We start from the raw sequence: 16,118 nt of genomic DNA, 5'->3' as shown, positions 1-16,118 counted from the left end.
TATACTGTATAGTTGATTGTAATTGTCACTTATTGGTCCAAGGAGTGACTGCATCATTTGCGAGGGAGGGGCATGTTTTTCTCTGTTTTGCTCTATTTTGCTTCTATCTCTTATTTTTATTTCCCCTTTATTTCCCTTTATTTATTTCTCCTTTTTCTCTCGTTCACTGCCTGTATGTGTCTTTGCTTTACACACACACACACAACACACACAACACACACACACACATAGACAGGGTGAGTGGTTTGAAATCCTTTGACAACTGGACAGGAAAAGACATTTGAAGCAGAGAAAGAGAGAGAGAGAGAGGTAAGGATAGATAACTATAGAGAGCGAGAGAGCGCAAGACTTGTTGCCATGGTGACACGCCCCATGTGTACAAGCAAGGTTGTTGAATAAATGACCTTGACAAGCCAGATGTCTATCGGCCTACTCAGGACACACACTCTCTCACACAGGCGCATGAACCCACACACACTCACACAGGCAGACTCTGTCTCTGTCACACACACACACACACGCACACACTCGCACACGCACGCTGTCAACCCATTGACACTTCTGAAGAGGCATGACATCAAAGAGAGGTAAATGTCTTGGAATTATATAGTCAAGATATAGAGAGAGGGAGAGAGCGACCATAGACAGAGGCAGACAGAGGGAGGAAAGAGAGAGAGAAAAGAGGCTGACAAACACTGAGATAGGGGAAACTGGAAAAATAGTATAGTCGAATATAATATAAATCTGTGAGAAAGCATGAGGAGTATTACCTTTCAAGTATTGAGGCAGGTTCAAAGTGGCATTATAGGCAAGATTTTTATGTAAAAATACACCCGTCTTATTAGCCTAAATCACAAAGTGGGGCTACAACAGAGAAGCAGCATCCCTTCCCCCCTAATTGAGACGCTGCAGATTCGCCCTAATTGCTCAAATTAATATCTGGTGTCTGGTCTGGTGGGAAGTGATGAATTGAAACTCGAGTGAAATGCTAAAGTGTCTCTAAACAGCAGAGGAAGCTGACTCACCATCAATGGCTTCTCTTCTCTGCACCTCCACCCCAACCAGACACAAAGAAGAAGACTTTTAGGTCCGAGGAGAGCGCAGTTCACTGACCTTTACATGTTCTCTGGGTAGTGAAGTCCTCAAAATTCAAGCAGTTACCCTCCGCTGCCATCTGGGGGCCGCCAACGTGCAAATGGCCCAGTGCAGCGTTAATATCTGACAGGGTTGATGTTATTTGAAACCTAGTTCTTATCTGAGATCAAAGCACAAGTATGGGGGCTGCGAGTTAAACGTTTCTCTTTTATGCCTATGCCTTATCTGCATGTAATGCGCATTACAAACACGAGGACAAAGAACAGAGTCCTCCATTTTGAACCACGCTAGAACAAAAGCCACCAGCGAAAGATAAGAAATGACACAATTACGGTTGAGGAGAGGGAACGAAAAAGAGTGGCACCGTGTGAGAAGGGAGGGAAGAAGAGATAGTTTCATGGTGTTTCTCTTCCCTACATCTCTTCCCTCTTCTTTCTTTCTTGCTTTCTTGCTTCTATATTTCCACCTCTCTTTTTACTCTTCTCGAACACAATCTTCCTGACCCTGCATCACAGTAAAGATTTGATGAAGTGACATACCGAGGCTCTTAAGTTCATGGCACTTTGTCTTGTTCACGTCTTTCATTCGATTCATGTTATCATTGACTCACTTTTGTATGGCAGTGCCTCCTTAAAAGCCTACTTATGCAATCCTCCGCCCTCCTCTGCCTTACAACACCATAAATCTACATTACATTTACATTTTAGGCATTTTGCCACCGCTCTTATCCGGAGTGACTCGCAGATAAAGTGAACATCCATTGAAGCTGCTTAACAATAAAGAAGTGCGAGGGACAACAAAGCAGTGCTAAGAAATAACAAAACCGAACGGAATAAAAAGTAACATCAAAGGACTGCCATTTTGTTCTACTCAGCCTTTCGGTAGAGCCTTCGGTTCAGTCTCAGCTCTCTTTTCTCACCCCTCTCTTCCCCTAACCTGCCTCTTTTATCCTTATAGTCTCAATTCAGAGTTTTTTTGGCAATATAAATTTCACACTGACTCCGATTTTTGCACCTTTCATAGTTGAGAGCAACTCAAAGCGCAGGCGGTTTCACCCCGCTGCTCAGGAACATGACCAACAAAACTTTTACAGCCTCAAACTAGATGTAAAACTCATGTTTCGCTGCCTCATGCTGCCAGTCCTCACTGTCAGTCAATATGAGAGTGGAAAACTGTCTTCAATAAGAAAAATAAATACATTTGTAATAAAAGTGTAGAGCTGTGGTGGTGGCAGTGTTTCAGCACAGATTGGAGCTTTGGAGGGTTGAATCCCTCGTACCAGCTGGGAAAATTTCGGTGGGTAAACTCAATAATGCTGTCAACTTCCTAACAAATACTGTCAAGATGCCCTTTAGCCAGGCACTTAACATCCCATTGCTTCCCATCACATTGGAGCTGCTCAGTGGAAGAGTAATATATGAAACTGTATGAATATGAGCAGGACAATGCTGAAAAACAAGCATGTATGTTCAGCAAGACCCTTCCCTGGATAAATAAAAGCTGACAAAAAGGGAACATCATTCAGTGTAAGGATTCAGTCTTATTTATTATTCCTGCGGTCTAGGATATTCCGGTTAATATTTGTGAAGAGGAACAACTCTGACCCAGATCCAGAAAGAATCCAGAGAATTGAGACCTTAATCTGTCATGTTAGGATTTAAAAGCAAGAGCTGCTCCATATATAATGAATGGGACATTTTATGGACCTACATTACAAAATTTTGTTTTTCAGTTTCTTCACCCAAAAGTTTTATCTTAAGATAATGTGCCGCTATCTCCAGAAAATCCCCCTCTGTGCTCACACAGTTGACTTTATAGTACTAATAACACGTTTATTGGTATAGCACTTTCCTAAAGCAAAGTTTACCAAATGCTTCATAAGGAAGACAAACAAAAGGCACAGAAACAAGGTTACACAAGCAAAGAAGAGAGCTGCAAAAGCAAAGATGACGCCATAAGGTTGGGAGTGGGATACCAACTTTACTGCTTATCTTTTTGCGATTCATTCTCATTTCATTATTGTTATTTATGGTGTTTTTTTCCCCTCTCTCTCTCTCTCTCTGTGCAGCGTGTCCTCAGGGCACCTTTAAGTCCTTGCAGGGGGCAGGATTATGCCAGCAGTGTCCGCTCAACAGCCGCTCCACCGTCGAGGCCGCCACCCTCTGCGGTTGTCGTAACGGCTATTACCGCGGCGACATGGACAAACCGGAGGACGCCTGCACCAGTGAGTCCACCTCTCTCTCTCTCTCTCTCTCTCTCTCTTTCTCTCTTTCTCTCTCTCTGTTCCACAAACACACCTTCAATAAATCTGTCAGTAGTGTAGCCAAGGGTGATTGCAGGTAGTAGGTAGAGGGATTATGCCTACAGTGCGACCGAGGTGGGTTTATGAAGGCAGATTGCGTTACTTACCAATATTTTTGGATTGAAGCCAATATTTTGTGCCGATATTCCTTAAATTTGATTTGTTTTTATGCCAAAATATTCCAGAAAATTACAAGGATTCAGGATTCTTGGCAGAATTGTATTCTTGGCAGGATGGAAAAGCCTCTAGGCAATCGCATTTAGGCCATGAAACATTAAAACGCCATTGAAATACAGGATAATACTACTAAATATGTAATAAAACAAACAGAATCACCTCCATCATATCAGAGGCTGATGTCACTGTGCGACATTTAATAAAAGGCCAATATATAGTCAAAGTGGCGAAGCAGTCTAACCCTATATACAGTATACGCCCCTCACTCTAGGTGAATATAAATATGCAGCAACTTTCCTGCCTTGGGGACCAGCAAGTAATGACGCTGCCACATTCAGGGATGCTTTCCAATGAAATGAATACACGTTTAAAGTGGAGAAAAGGCTATATTTCTATGCAAGACGAGGCACAGAGTCTGAAAAACGCTGCCTCTCAGCTCCGCAGAGAGACGGTGTAAGTAGGTTGAGACATGAATCACTTTGGACTGTCTCTTTCAGCTAGTCTCAAACTACGTGCGCGCGTGCATGTGTGTGTGTGTGTGTGTGTGTGTGTGCATGTGCGTGTGTGTGCATCTTGGTGACCTGGATACAACAGCATGGGTTTTTGGGGCTAAATAAACTCTGGTTCATTCATAGCTGGGTCAACATTACACTGTTTTAGATTCATGAATGGAGCTTGCAAGGCTCTGCTAGAGAAATACAAAAAAGGTAACCCAAGGACTGTGGGAATTTCTCTAAACACCACTGTCAAACGAATTGTGATAGTGACCAATGGTGCTACAATTTTATAAGCCCTACTGGCAAATTTAATCTTTTTTCTTCCCCACAATGCTTCTTTTAACACCAAAAGTCTACCAGGTTGGAGTATTTCTGACTTGGAAGGTGGACTAAATGATAAAAGTTACTGGGGCTACTGTTGCTATGGTGATAATTGTCTTCACAACATTTTTACAATACATTAAGGCGAAAGTCTCACATGTAGCATTTAAAAATGACTTCACTGCAGTGGCTATGGATCAATTTGCATTGTTAACCTATTTTGACACCAGAAGTAGCACATGAAAAGATCTGACTCTCCTCAGCAACAGCACCACACTCTCAAATTGATGTAAATTGATGCTGATGGATGAAAAATCTATTTCCCAGTGAAGGGGTGCCATGGGATGTAGAGTTATGAAGCCTCCCCTGCATATACAGTGCCCGCGACTTTCAATTCAAGGACGAAAAAAGAGTAAAAATGGGAGTTACGAGTTTGTCCACGCGACACCAGCGAGATGCAACAGCGAAAACTCTGAAACTGTGGGATAGAACTTCAATATGTGAAGTATTTTCAGTTTATTTATATTTTGTATAAACCCTAACCTAAAACCGGATCAGTGAAATGGAAGAGTGAACACGCAGTGTGTGGATGCCTGCCTGACAGAAAATCATTCCCTCAGCATGCCTCTTGGGTTGCATCGGCATGAAGGAGGTGTGTGTGTGTCTGTGTGTGTGTGTGTGTGTGTGTGTGTGTGTGTGTGTGTGCGTGTGTTTTTGCTTTGTGCGTATGGGTCAGCATGATACTGTGCTAGCCAGTGAAACAGTATAAAGTTGTAAAACAGTGAAAGCAGTATAGAGTCTGACTGAAGACTGCAGCACTATTTGTCTCTCTAACTCTTTTGTTTTCTATTCTATTCTATTCTTTCTATTCTAATGGCTTCTGTAGTCCTGGCACTAAAATGGCACGATTTAAAATGGGATTTTCACCTCTTTTCTTACTGTCTTATCACGCATATAAGTGTGTGTTTGACAGTGTGACTGAATGTGTGTGTGTGTTTTTCAGATAGAGAGAAAGTATGATTGAGTGACTATCTGTGCTTGTGTGCGTATAATAATGAATGCACGGTTTCTGGTGGGTCTTCTCAGTAGGAATGTTGATAGTATGGTGCTACTTAGATTTTCAACCCCCTACTGATATTCAACACTTTGATACAACGCTGTGTGTGTGTGTGTGTGTGTGTGTCTGTGTGTGTTTGAGAAATAGTTTTTTTCCTTATTCCCCACAGAGCCATCCCAGAACTCTTATTCTTATGATTGTGTGATTTTTACATATGCCAAGGTTGAATTTCAGTTTCGTCTCCACAGCTCTTCTTTCAACATGACAGGCTGACAATGATATGTGTGTGTTTGTGTGTGCGTGTGTGTGCGTGTGTGTGTGTATATATGTGTGAATAAGTGTGAACAGTCAAGGACAAGGGCACCCGCTAGGTTTAACCTTGTGAAAGCTCTGGGCGTCCAATTAAGACACCCAGAAAACCCATATCTGTTCCTGGATCAAAGGGACAAGCTGACTGAAAGAGAATGACTGACTGACTGACGGACTGACTGACTGACTGACTGACTGCAAGGGAGGTAAGCAGTCAGACACTAATTCTCTGCCTGGAGAGCTAATAAAGATCCTTCTGTCTAACTATTAAAGATACAGTTGGCTGAACCCCTAAACCCTAGTCTGATAGCACAGTAATACTGGTTGAAAGCTGCACTAGGTGACTTTGCATGTTGGTGGCCCCAAATAGCAGTGAGAGGCAACTGTTTGAATTTTGAGGTCTTCAATACCCAGAAATCCTGTAACATGATGTCAGTAAACTACATGTCTGCTTCTTAGTGTTCAGCCATCGTTGGTGAGTCCAGCTTTCTCTGGACGAAGCGCTGTTTTGTATTTCACTCAAGCTTCGATTCATCACTCTGTGTGTGGAGAAGATTGCCTGCCAGCGTCCATACTCAACATCAGAATTTAATTTAGGCAAAGGAGGACTCACCAGTGTCTCAATTAGAGAGGAAGGGAGGCTCTTCTCTGTTGCAGCCCTACTTCATGATTTAGGCTCGTAATACAGGTGTATTTTTACATCAAAATCTTTCCTTGTGCAGCGTTGAATACCAAGTGTTTTCCTTCTAATGACCTTTAGATTCTAGATTATCACTCTAACTGCCCAGACATCAGGCCTGCTCGAGTAACAGAGGACATGTAATAGGATTGCAGTACATTCCAGCAACACTGGTATCATTATCCAGATACTTTAAAAAAACCCCAAAAAAAAACAGATTCTATACAGTCCTACAGCTGTCTGGATATGTAGTTGATCAGCATATTATAGCGTGTTCTCCTCTGATTATATAAAGATTTAACCAGTTGTAAGCCAGATGCAAGGCAGCAGTCCATGCAAACCAGTCTTGATCTAAAATGTTCTCACGTGACATCATGTGAATTTCATCTGAGAATTATGGGAGTTGTGTAAAAAGTCAAAGCTATGCTGTGAAGATTTACGTATAGTTAAAGTTATATTTCATGATCATACAAAACATACTTCCTTTTATTACTAGGCAGCACTGCTCAATAAACAACCAACATGATTTGTAGAAAATGATTTTTTCAAGTGCTGCACACCGTGATGAAGTTGGATAGCATCCAGGTATGGAAGAGTGAAGTGTCTCACCCTGGCTGCCTGTTCTGGTTTTGCCTCTTGATTTCCACGGCACTGTGGTGATGGCGAGTTACAGGATTGCTAAGCAGCATTTTGAAGCGAAAACAGGAATTCTCAGTGTCCATTCCACCTTGACTTGTCTCTTTCTGTCTATCTCCATCTCTCTCCCTGTCTCTCCAGGCGTCCCCTCAGCTCCTCGTAACGTGGTCTCGGTCGTCAACCAGACGTCAGTGCTGCTGGAGTGGCACCCGCCGCGCGACACCGGTCACCGTGACGACCTGGCCTACAACGTCCTGTGCAGGCGTTGCCACAGCAGCGAGCGGCGGGCGTGTCAGCCGTGTGACGACAGCGTGGTGGTCGCTCCGGGCCGGAGGGGGTTAAAGGTGACGACTGTGGAGATCAGTAAGCTGTGGGCCCACACGCCTTACACCTTCGATATACAGGTGAGCCGCCGGAACAGAAAGTGCCTTTTTTAAACCTTTATTCATCCAGGGAAGGGTTCTGTTGAGCAATGAGCACACATGCTGTTTGTCAGCACTGCTTTCCTTCACATTAATGTCATTACTTACCTTAAAAAGTAACTAGTTATGTTACAAAGTTACTCTTCATTAAAGGTCACTTGTTAGAGTACTTTTAAAAAAAATTCTCTAACCAGTTATGTGTTAAGTTACAATTTACCACAAAAAAGGAATCTGGTCCTACCACTAATCTCCATCTTAACAAGTCATTCAGTCTAATATTGAGTCCTAAAAATTGTGAAACAATCTGCCACTGGGGTTAGATCATTTCACTTGTTTGTGATGCAAATCAACTTGTTTCAAGAATTTTCTAGAATCTGCATCGGAAACAACTTAAATTATCTCACCCCAGTGGCAAATTTTTTCACTTGTTTTAAGAAACTTTTGATATTAGGACTCAATAATAGACTAAATGACTTGTTAAGATGGGGATTTTATGCAGTGTACACGTGATTTAGATTTATAGCTGCCCTGTACAACCACACTGTTGACAACTAAGCAGTTAGTGATAATAAAGCGGTGGTATATTGATTCCTGAAGGGGAAATTCTCTTCTCTCGCTTACCTCTCCTTCCACAGGAAGGTCAGAGGTCAGGATCAGCTACAGGTCAGCAGCTGTAGAGCTGGTAGGGTTTCAGTCTGATGCTCAATGACACTTCAGCAGGGCGGATGCTGAACATGTTGGCTTTTATCCCAGCGTCTCCAGTTATAGCATGTTCTCTGAAACCACTAAGCCATCCCGCTGTTTGTGATATCCTGGAATCTTCTGAACCGTGGTCAGACATGTTGTCCATTGCACCACTGGCCCATTTCACCATCAGGGTGGAGTGACTCAAAGTCACCTTGATTGTAATTGTTGAGGGAGGGGAGAGTGTTACTTCATCACTCTCCCCAACTCGCCGGTTCTGGAATTCAAAACAGCTCCCTCCTGGTCACTATCTCACCTCTTTAACCTTTAGACTGCTGACACCCACTTTAGGTTAATGCAAGAGATAAGAGATGGGATCCTCTAGGAATACATTCAAACATAGCTCTTTTCTAGGCTTGCATCCATATAAATAACATCGCTTGGACATATGAGTCTAAGACCTTCCTATATCTCTACCTGTTGCAGGGCTTGAGTAATGGATTACATGCAATGATTACAGTAATCTGAGTATTAAAATGTTGATTGTAATCTGTTGTATTTACTGAAAATAAACAGTAATTAGATTACAGATCCTTGTAATGCAAGGGGTTGAATACTTATTCAGAAACACATTTGTGGGGAAAAGGTATTGTGAATGTAAGATGCAAACATCATTTTGCACAAAACAAAAATGGAAAATTAAATGACAGACGTTTCTTTGTGCTGATGGGATGAAACAGACGGGGAAAGATGCATTATATTCCATCAGAGCCTAACCTTCAGTACATCTGCACTATGAAGTGGAAATCACCCCATTGTTGTCGATGATTATAATAATGTTTCATGTTATTGTCTGTAAACCGGAATTATTGACCATTACCCTTCATATTCTACAGGCAATCAACGGGGTTTCCAACAAGAGCCCTTACCCCGCCCAGCAACTGTCAATCAACATTACAACCAATCAGGCTGGTGAGTGGGGGGTGCAAATGTGTGAGTACTGTGTGTGTGTGTGTGTGTGTATGTGTGTGTGTGTATAAGCATACCCTGGGGCACAGTGGATTAAGCGAGGGAGGGATGGCTGGGGGGATAAAGGAAATTGAGCTACAGCCTTTTAATTCATAAAACATGTTATAAGCTTGTCATCTCTCTCCCTTTCTCTCCCTCTCTCTCTCTCTTCTCTCTCTGTTCTTTTCTTCTCTCCTTTATCCCCTCTCTCTCTGCCCCCCCCCCGCCCCCCTCTCTCTTTCTGTCCCTCTCTCTCAGTCTCTGACAGTGTAATTCTTAGAGACTATAAAGTGAGCTGAGTTACTGCTCCATCAATACTTTATAGAGACAGACACAAGTGATATTTCCACCGCTACCCCAATTTAGATTTAAAAGCCGCTTTGCTCTGATGGAAAACACATCATTTACCTCATCTACGGCAACCACTCTCACTCCTAATCAAAACATGATTCATTGTCAGCCCGCCGTTTTCCGAGCACGTTCGCGACCGCTGCCGGATGCAAACCCCTTATCCCCGAAATCTTTTAGGAGCTAAGAAAAACAGATTTATTTTCGGCTTGACTGCAGTGGGGGTTTTTTTAATTATGCAGTGGGTTTTCAGTGCATTTCATGGGATTCTAAGGTTATGGAACTTACATATAGAGAACCGTGTAAAATGTCAATTCAAGTAGCGATAATCAAAAGTGCTGTGATGTTTGCAGGCGACAGCTACATCATGTTGCCAAAAGAAGAAAAACGGAGGAGGCATTTGGCGCATTAGATACAATGTTTATCACAGCATTAAGTGGGGATTATAGCAGTCCCATGATGTCCTGATGAGTCAGCGCTGTAAGATGCATACCATCAACTTACAATATAATGATTCAAGCTTGATCATCATAAAGCCAACTACCACCAGCATAAACAAAAATCAATTATATTTTCAGAAAAACATAAATTTCAGCTTTTCTTTTCCTTAATAAACCCTATCTTAATATAACATCGATTTGGTACTTCTTACTGTGATGTGTAGCATGAATTTCTCTGTCTTGATTCCTTTCTCTCTCCACTGAATCCCATCAAGTAAAGCAGAAAAGCAATGAAAATCATCTCAAGCATGAAATGTATTATTACCAGTAGTTCCTGGTTTCTTAAATTATGGGGCAAATGCATTGCAGGCCTAACTGGTGTTTCCACATGAATGATAAGAGTGGTAATTTGTTTTCATGAAGAAAATACGTTTCTCCTTTGGGTCTACTTTTAAGAATCCCTGCAATGTCATCACATTATATGCTGGATTTTCATATTTATTGTGGTTAAGCATGCTAAGACACCTTTTAACTGCCTGATTGATTGTGTGTGTGTGTGTGTGTGTGTGTGTGTGTGTTTTAACAGCTCCCTCAGTAGTTCCCATAATGCACCAGGTGAGCTCAACAAGCCGCAGTTTCTCGTTGTCATGGCCACCGCCGGAACAGCCCAACGGAATCATCCTGGACTACGAGATACGATACTATGACAAGGTAGGCTGGGATGATGTATGTGTGTGTGTGTGTGTATGTGTGTGTGTGTGTGTGCTTTTTGCTGTTATGGTCACTGCCTGTACATCCCTTAGCTACGATGATACAGGGAAATCAATATCAACTAAATCTAAGTCATCCATTATCAGGACTGAAGAGCCAACTAGCTCACTGGTCCTCAGTTCCTTTAGTCCATAACAACTAAAACACTGGGATGATACCCACGAAACAATGATATGCACACAAAATGATGATTGTGACACCATACACCCAACATCCATTTGTAGATGTCTTCTTGTGTTTGTCAAGTCTGTTTTTGTGTTTTTCCCATGTGTCCTGACCAAGAATTTCCAGCTGTAATCATACTTTTTGTAATATTCCTTTTGTTATTGTTGCTGTTATTTCCTATTACTTAAGATCTGTACTGCTGGCTGATAAAACATCATAGTTAGTCAGTTCAAAGAGGCTGGAGTGTGATGACTGCTGCTCCTCATAGACTCAACATGCTGATTAATGAAGGAGGGCTGGGAGCAGGGGCCTGTCAGGATACTGCCTGGATTTGGTTTTTTTCCTCTAACGCATTTTTTCACTCTCAAATTCAGCTCAACCACTTGTGTTATATGTCTAAGTTCATATATTATCTTCTGTACGAAATGATTTCCTGAATTGATCAATTGTCAGAATTGATCATAGAGCCATATAGTAGATAGATAGATATAGTAATAGTACAAGTGATTGTGATCTCTCTCTATCCTTCTCTCTATTCCAGTAGACATTCACATTTGAAATAAATCCTGTGCAAAAAATGTAAACATCTATACATTAACAGCTGACTACAGCAGGTTTATTTCAACATTTAAGACCACATCTGATCAACTTAATTGCAAAAGAAAGGTTTATTGATTTATTGAGTCTAAAGCTGTGAATGTTTCTGTCTTGAGTAATTGATGAAGTGGTGTGAGGTGCCCCAATTTGATAAACTGTCAAGCTCATTTCACAAAATATAGTGGAATTGGGCTCTATGGACTCTGGCAGATCTAATTAGATCAACTGGGTGTCATCGGTCATGCAAATCAAAAAGCAAATCAGTAACAAACGTTCATGTAAGTCATGTCCAGTGCACTAGACACTGGGTCCGAACATGTTATGTTATCTAAAAATCAGCTACAGCGCCTCACATCGCCGGCTGGTGATTGTGAGGAGAGATCATGAAATTCAGATGTCCATTGGGATAAACTGCAGAACTCAGATACAGAGACAAACGTCTCATTTTGGGGCACTCTTCACTTTAACTGCTTGAAAAAAACAGCAACTCATGAGAATCAAAAAAACAATTATGGAAGGTGTTGACCTTCCAGCTGAGGCAAATTTATTCAGTTTTCTTTTCGTATAAGATAAATTAGCCAAAAGAATTCTCTCTCTGTTGTTACCCTAGTTAGATCTATTTGAAACTGATTTTGACTACAGGCTATTTCATAAAACACAAGATGAAACTACAGGTTTTATAGCTGTTTTATTTGCACATAACCATATCCTTTTCAGGATATGTTTATTATGGTTATTATGGATATGGTTCTATTTCAGGAGTCTCAGTTGTTTTCTTGATGAACCTTTTCTTGTTTTTGGGGCTCCGATGCAGTTATTCACTCACCTCAATGCTTTTGATGGTGATTGTTACTCATATGTTGCTTACAAGTCTTTGGGGAGTAGCATTGCTTTTATGCAGCCTCTGATTTCGCCGAATTGGTTGCTGAGCCACGCTCTACGCTATGTCCATCTTCTCAGCCTGTTGATGTCGGCTCCAAATCTACCTGAGGCCCTGGTTTGTCTCAATATATGGAAGCCAAAAGTCAACACAGACTCCTCAGCTCACAAACGTCTTTTGGCTATTGAGGATGGAGCATTTCCTCCCAGAGAAATAGACTCACCACCACCTCTCATAACTAAGACCATTTCTGTAGGAAATACTCGACCATCCAGCCATGCAGCCCAGGATGCTGAGGCTCCATCTTGCCTTTGCCTACGATCAGCAGATGTATCGATGCCACAAGGAAATGCTCAGTGAGAAGTAACTCTCTTCTCCCTGAGTCAATATCTTTGGATTTGTGCTTGACTCCTCCCCGCCCCATTGACCTACTTGGACCTCAGTGATAAATGGGAGCCGATAGTTTGAGTTGACTCTAAACTAATGCAGTACCTCCTGGACTTGGAGATAGAAGTACTTGGTGAGAGGTACTTCAGCGCCCTCTAATCAGCTATTTCTAGATTTGTGATTGACTGCTTCCCACCCTGCGGACCAACTCTGCTCCAGTTTGATAAATAGTAGCCAATAGTTCAAGTTGATTCTGAACTACTGAATCTCCGGAGAAAGAAGAAAGTGAACAAGAACTTTTGTTCATCAACGAGAATATGATCAACTTTAGACCATTTCTGAAAGTTCCTTCACTGTCCTGCAAAAGGATGGTGATGATGAAGGTGATGACAAAAACGTCACTCCGCTGCTTTCCACTGTGCCTGACAACAGTTTGAGAGCACTGGAGGAACTCGCCAACTACCTTGTTGAATCACAGAAAGACAAGGAGACCAAAGCACCAATTGACCTGACAGTGGACACTGTTCAAATCAAAGCTCCTACCAGTCTGCTTCCATGAGGCTGAGGAGATCCTGCCTGACCGAGGCAATCAAGCCTCCGGCTATCCTGTAGTGGACAAGGTCCTGACCTGTCTGGCCTGGGAGACCAAGGCACCAAACACTTCGCCGCCTGAGCTCAATGATCAAACCGGCCCGCGTAAAGAGGATCAGACTCCATGCTGCCCGCCTCAGGGGGCCAATGCTTCCTCTTCCTTGATTCAGGGGGTGAAACCTGCAGGACCTGATTGCTCCCCTATCAAAGGCTGCCTTTCTACAAAAAAAATTGAAAGAAAGGAAGAACTGTGGCTTCTTATTTTGGCTTTTTTGGATATTCATACAAAAAACAATACAGCTGAAAATGCAGGTTGCGCTTTACTTGCTTACCCAGGTCAAATCAGTTCTATTAAACTAAAAGCATTATATCTATCACCCAAAAGCTGTAGGCTACAAAAGAATATTCTCATCTTTTCGGAGGCTGAGACAACGGCAGGGAGGCTTCCATTGCAGACGGATCATAAACAAAGAACAGAGCAAAGGCACCTACAAGAGGATGGTGGGCACACCAGTGAAGAAGAACATGCCTCCTCATCCGCAGCCCACATTTGATTCCCTGCCATGTTCCTAACCAGCTTACAAAACTGAAAAAAAATTTTTTTTTTGACAAACACTGCTAGTCTCTGCACACATTTCTTCGACGCATTTCTTCTGTCCAGTATATCAGTCAGTTGATGCCTCCATAACTCTCCGAAACTCTCAACTACAAACAGAACTACAAACTTTCAAAGCTCCTGACTCCTGTCGACTCTTTCTTTATCTATTCTCTTTGATGAGAACACTCAGGCGCGGGCCAAAAGTCCATGACACCAGAGGGCTCGCAGATTCTACTTTTCCGGCACAACATAGTACAGCTATACAAGATCGTGATTTTGTTGCTGTCTGTCTGTGTGTGTGTATGTGTGTGTGTGTGTGTGTGTTTGTTCTTGTTGTTAGTGCTCTTGTTAAAGTTGTTGGTAACAGTGGTAGTGGGGCAGGTACTAAAATAACATTTTTAACTTATCACTTAAACCATGTTCTTTCCTGGCTTACTGTCACAAGTAGAAATGCCACTGACAATTCCAGCTATGGGATACTTATATGACCCAATTTCTGTAAAAACATGTTAACATATTCAGACGCAGTGTCCAATGTAATGGAAACTGGGTCTTAATTATCCTTGTTACTGATTTCCTTTGTAATTTGCATGAATAATAACACACAGTTGATCCAATTACATCTTCCAGAGCCCACAGAGCTGAATTCCACTATATTTTGTGAAATGAGCATGTCAATTTATCAAAATGGGGCATCTCAAAGCACTTCATCAATTGTTCAAAGAGGAAACATTCACAGCTATATTAGACTAATTAATAAGCCTTTCTTTTCCAGCTGAGTTGATGAAATGTGGTCTTAAAGCTTAACATGAGCCTGCTGTATAGCTGTTAATGTAGAGATATTCACATTTTGCCATAGGATTTCTATAAAATTGGATGTCTAGTACAATAGATAGTGGATCTCAAGTGTTGCAAAACACTGGTGTTATAATTATAGGCCCTATGGAGAATACATTATAGTTCTATGGTCAATGTACCTTTCAGGAAATAATATTTTACAGATGATGATACATGAACTTAAGCCTTCATTAAACATCTCACACAAGCGGTGCAGCTTATTTTGAGAGTGAAAAATCCACTAGAGGGAAAACAAATCTAACATTATCCTGACAGGTCTCTTCACTTCGCCCTCCTTAATTAATAAGCATGTAGTGTTTCATAATTCACTAAACTATGACTAGCAACAGTCAACACACTCCAGCCTCTTTGAACCGAGTGCATTAAGATTCTTGTGCACACTCATACGATGCCAATGCACTCATCTATTGAGGGACCTTATGCACTCATCTAGCTAGAATACCCTTTCACACAGCCATACACACAATAAAATGTTTAGTAAAATTTCCTGGGGCCATTGTTAACGTTCTTCTGCAACACAATTTACTGTTGCATCAAAGATAGACTGCATATAGACAAACCTGTATAATCTTGTCATTACAGGAGACGACATATAATATCTATCAGTTACATAAATCCTGACATAAAGACACACTGCATGCAATTAGTTACTATTTCATCCCATGAGACCCTTCATACTCATCATCCACAGACTACAATTGTGTAGTGAGTGCATGGAAATAATGAGTATGACTGACTAATATTAAAATGTACTTAAATGTCATGTGTCCATCACAAAAGATTATCAGTGATAATGTTTAGTTGCCAATGGGAATTCACACTGTAAATATACTGGCTGAATGCATATGCTACATTGGCCAATTGAATGGACGTTTGGAGTAAAATAATCAAACAGAAATAAATATATTAAATTTCAATGGAGCTGCATCCTAAAGTAGTGATGGAATACTGTGAAGTGGCTGTTGTAATGTTATGGGAAACTGTAAAAAAGGAAGGAGGGACTGGAAATGGTAGACAGCAGTGTCATATAAGTAAACCACATTTTCATAACTTAAAAAAACCTTTTGAATTCAAAATTTTCTTCATATTTTCCTACTTAACCATTTATTTTAGTTTATTAATCTTTTGAAAGATGTACAGTCAATTTATCTCTCCAAATTATAAAGCATTTAACATTTAACTTTGACTCTTTCCATCCCCAATATACAACCCTCATATAAGAGTGAAGTGCTAGGAAAATAAAGAGAATAAGAACGAAGGAGTGAGAGAGAGAGATTTTTTGGAGAGCAATTAGAG

At 41.3% G+C, this 16,118-nt stretch overlaps 1 protein-coding gene across 1 annotated transcript in view; it reads left to right on the top strand.

Annotated features, from left to right (window-relative positions):
- Nucleotides 1–3,123: 3,123 nt before the first annotated feature.
- LOC139663734 (ephrin type-B receptor 1-like) overlaps nucleotides 3,124–16,118 on the top strand; it is a 31,758-nt gene continuing 18,763 nt past the window's right edge. Inside the window, exons 1-4 of the mRNA XM_071542458.1 lie at nucleotides 3,124–3,319; nucleotides 7,215–7,477; nucleotides 9,076–9,151; nucleotides 10,562–10,686. Of these exons, the coding sequence (XP_071398559.1) occupies nucleotides 3,124–3,319; nucleotides 7,215–7,477; nucleotides 9,076–9,151; nucleotides 10,562–10,686 (660 nt within the window). The remainder of the gene's footprint in view (nucleotides 3,320–7,214; nucleotides 7,478–9,075; nucleotides 9,152–10,561; nucleotides 10,687–16,118) is intronic.

The sequence above is a fragment of the Centroberyx affinis genome, unplaced genomic scaffold (assembly GCF_046629955.1).
Source record: "Centroberyx affinis isolate AG114_WGS23_722 - 3 ecotype Tasmania unplaced genomic scaffold, CSIRO-AGI_Caff_v1 ptg004108l_1, whole genome shotgun sequence".
Lineage (NCBI taxonomy): Eukaryota > Metazoa > Chordata > Actinopteri > Beryciformes > Berycidae > Centroberyx > Centroberyx affinis.
The sequence above is the reverse complement of the archived record's forward strand: the minus strand, read 5'-3'. Positions and strand labels throughout refer to the sequence as shown.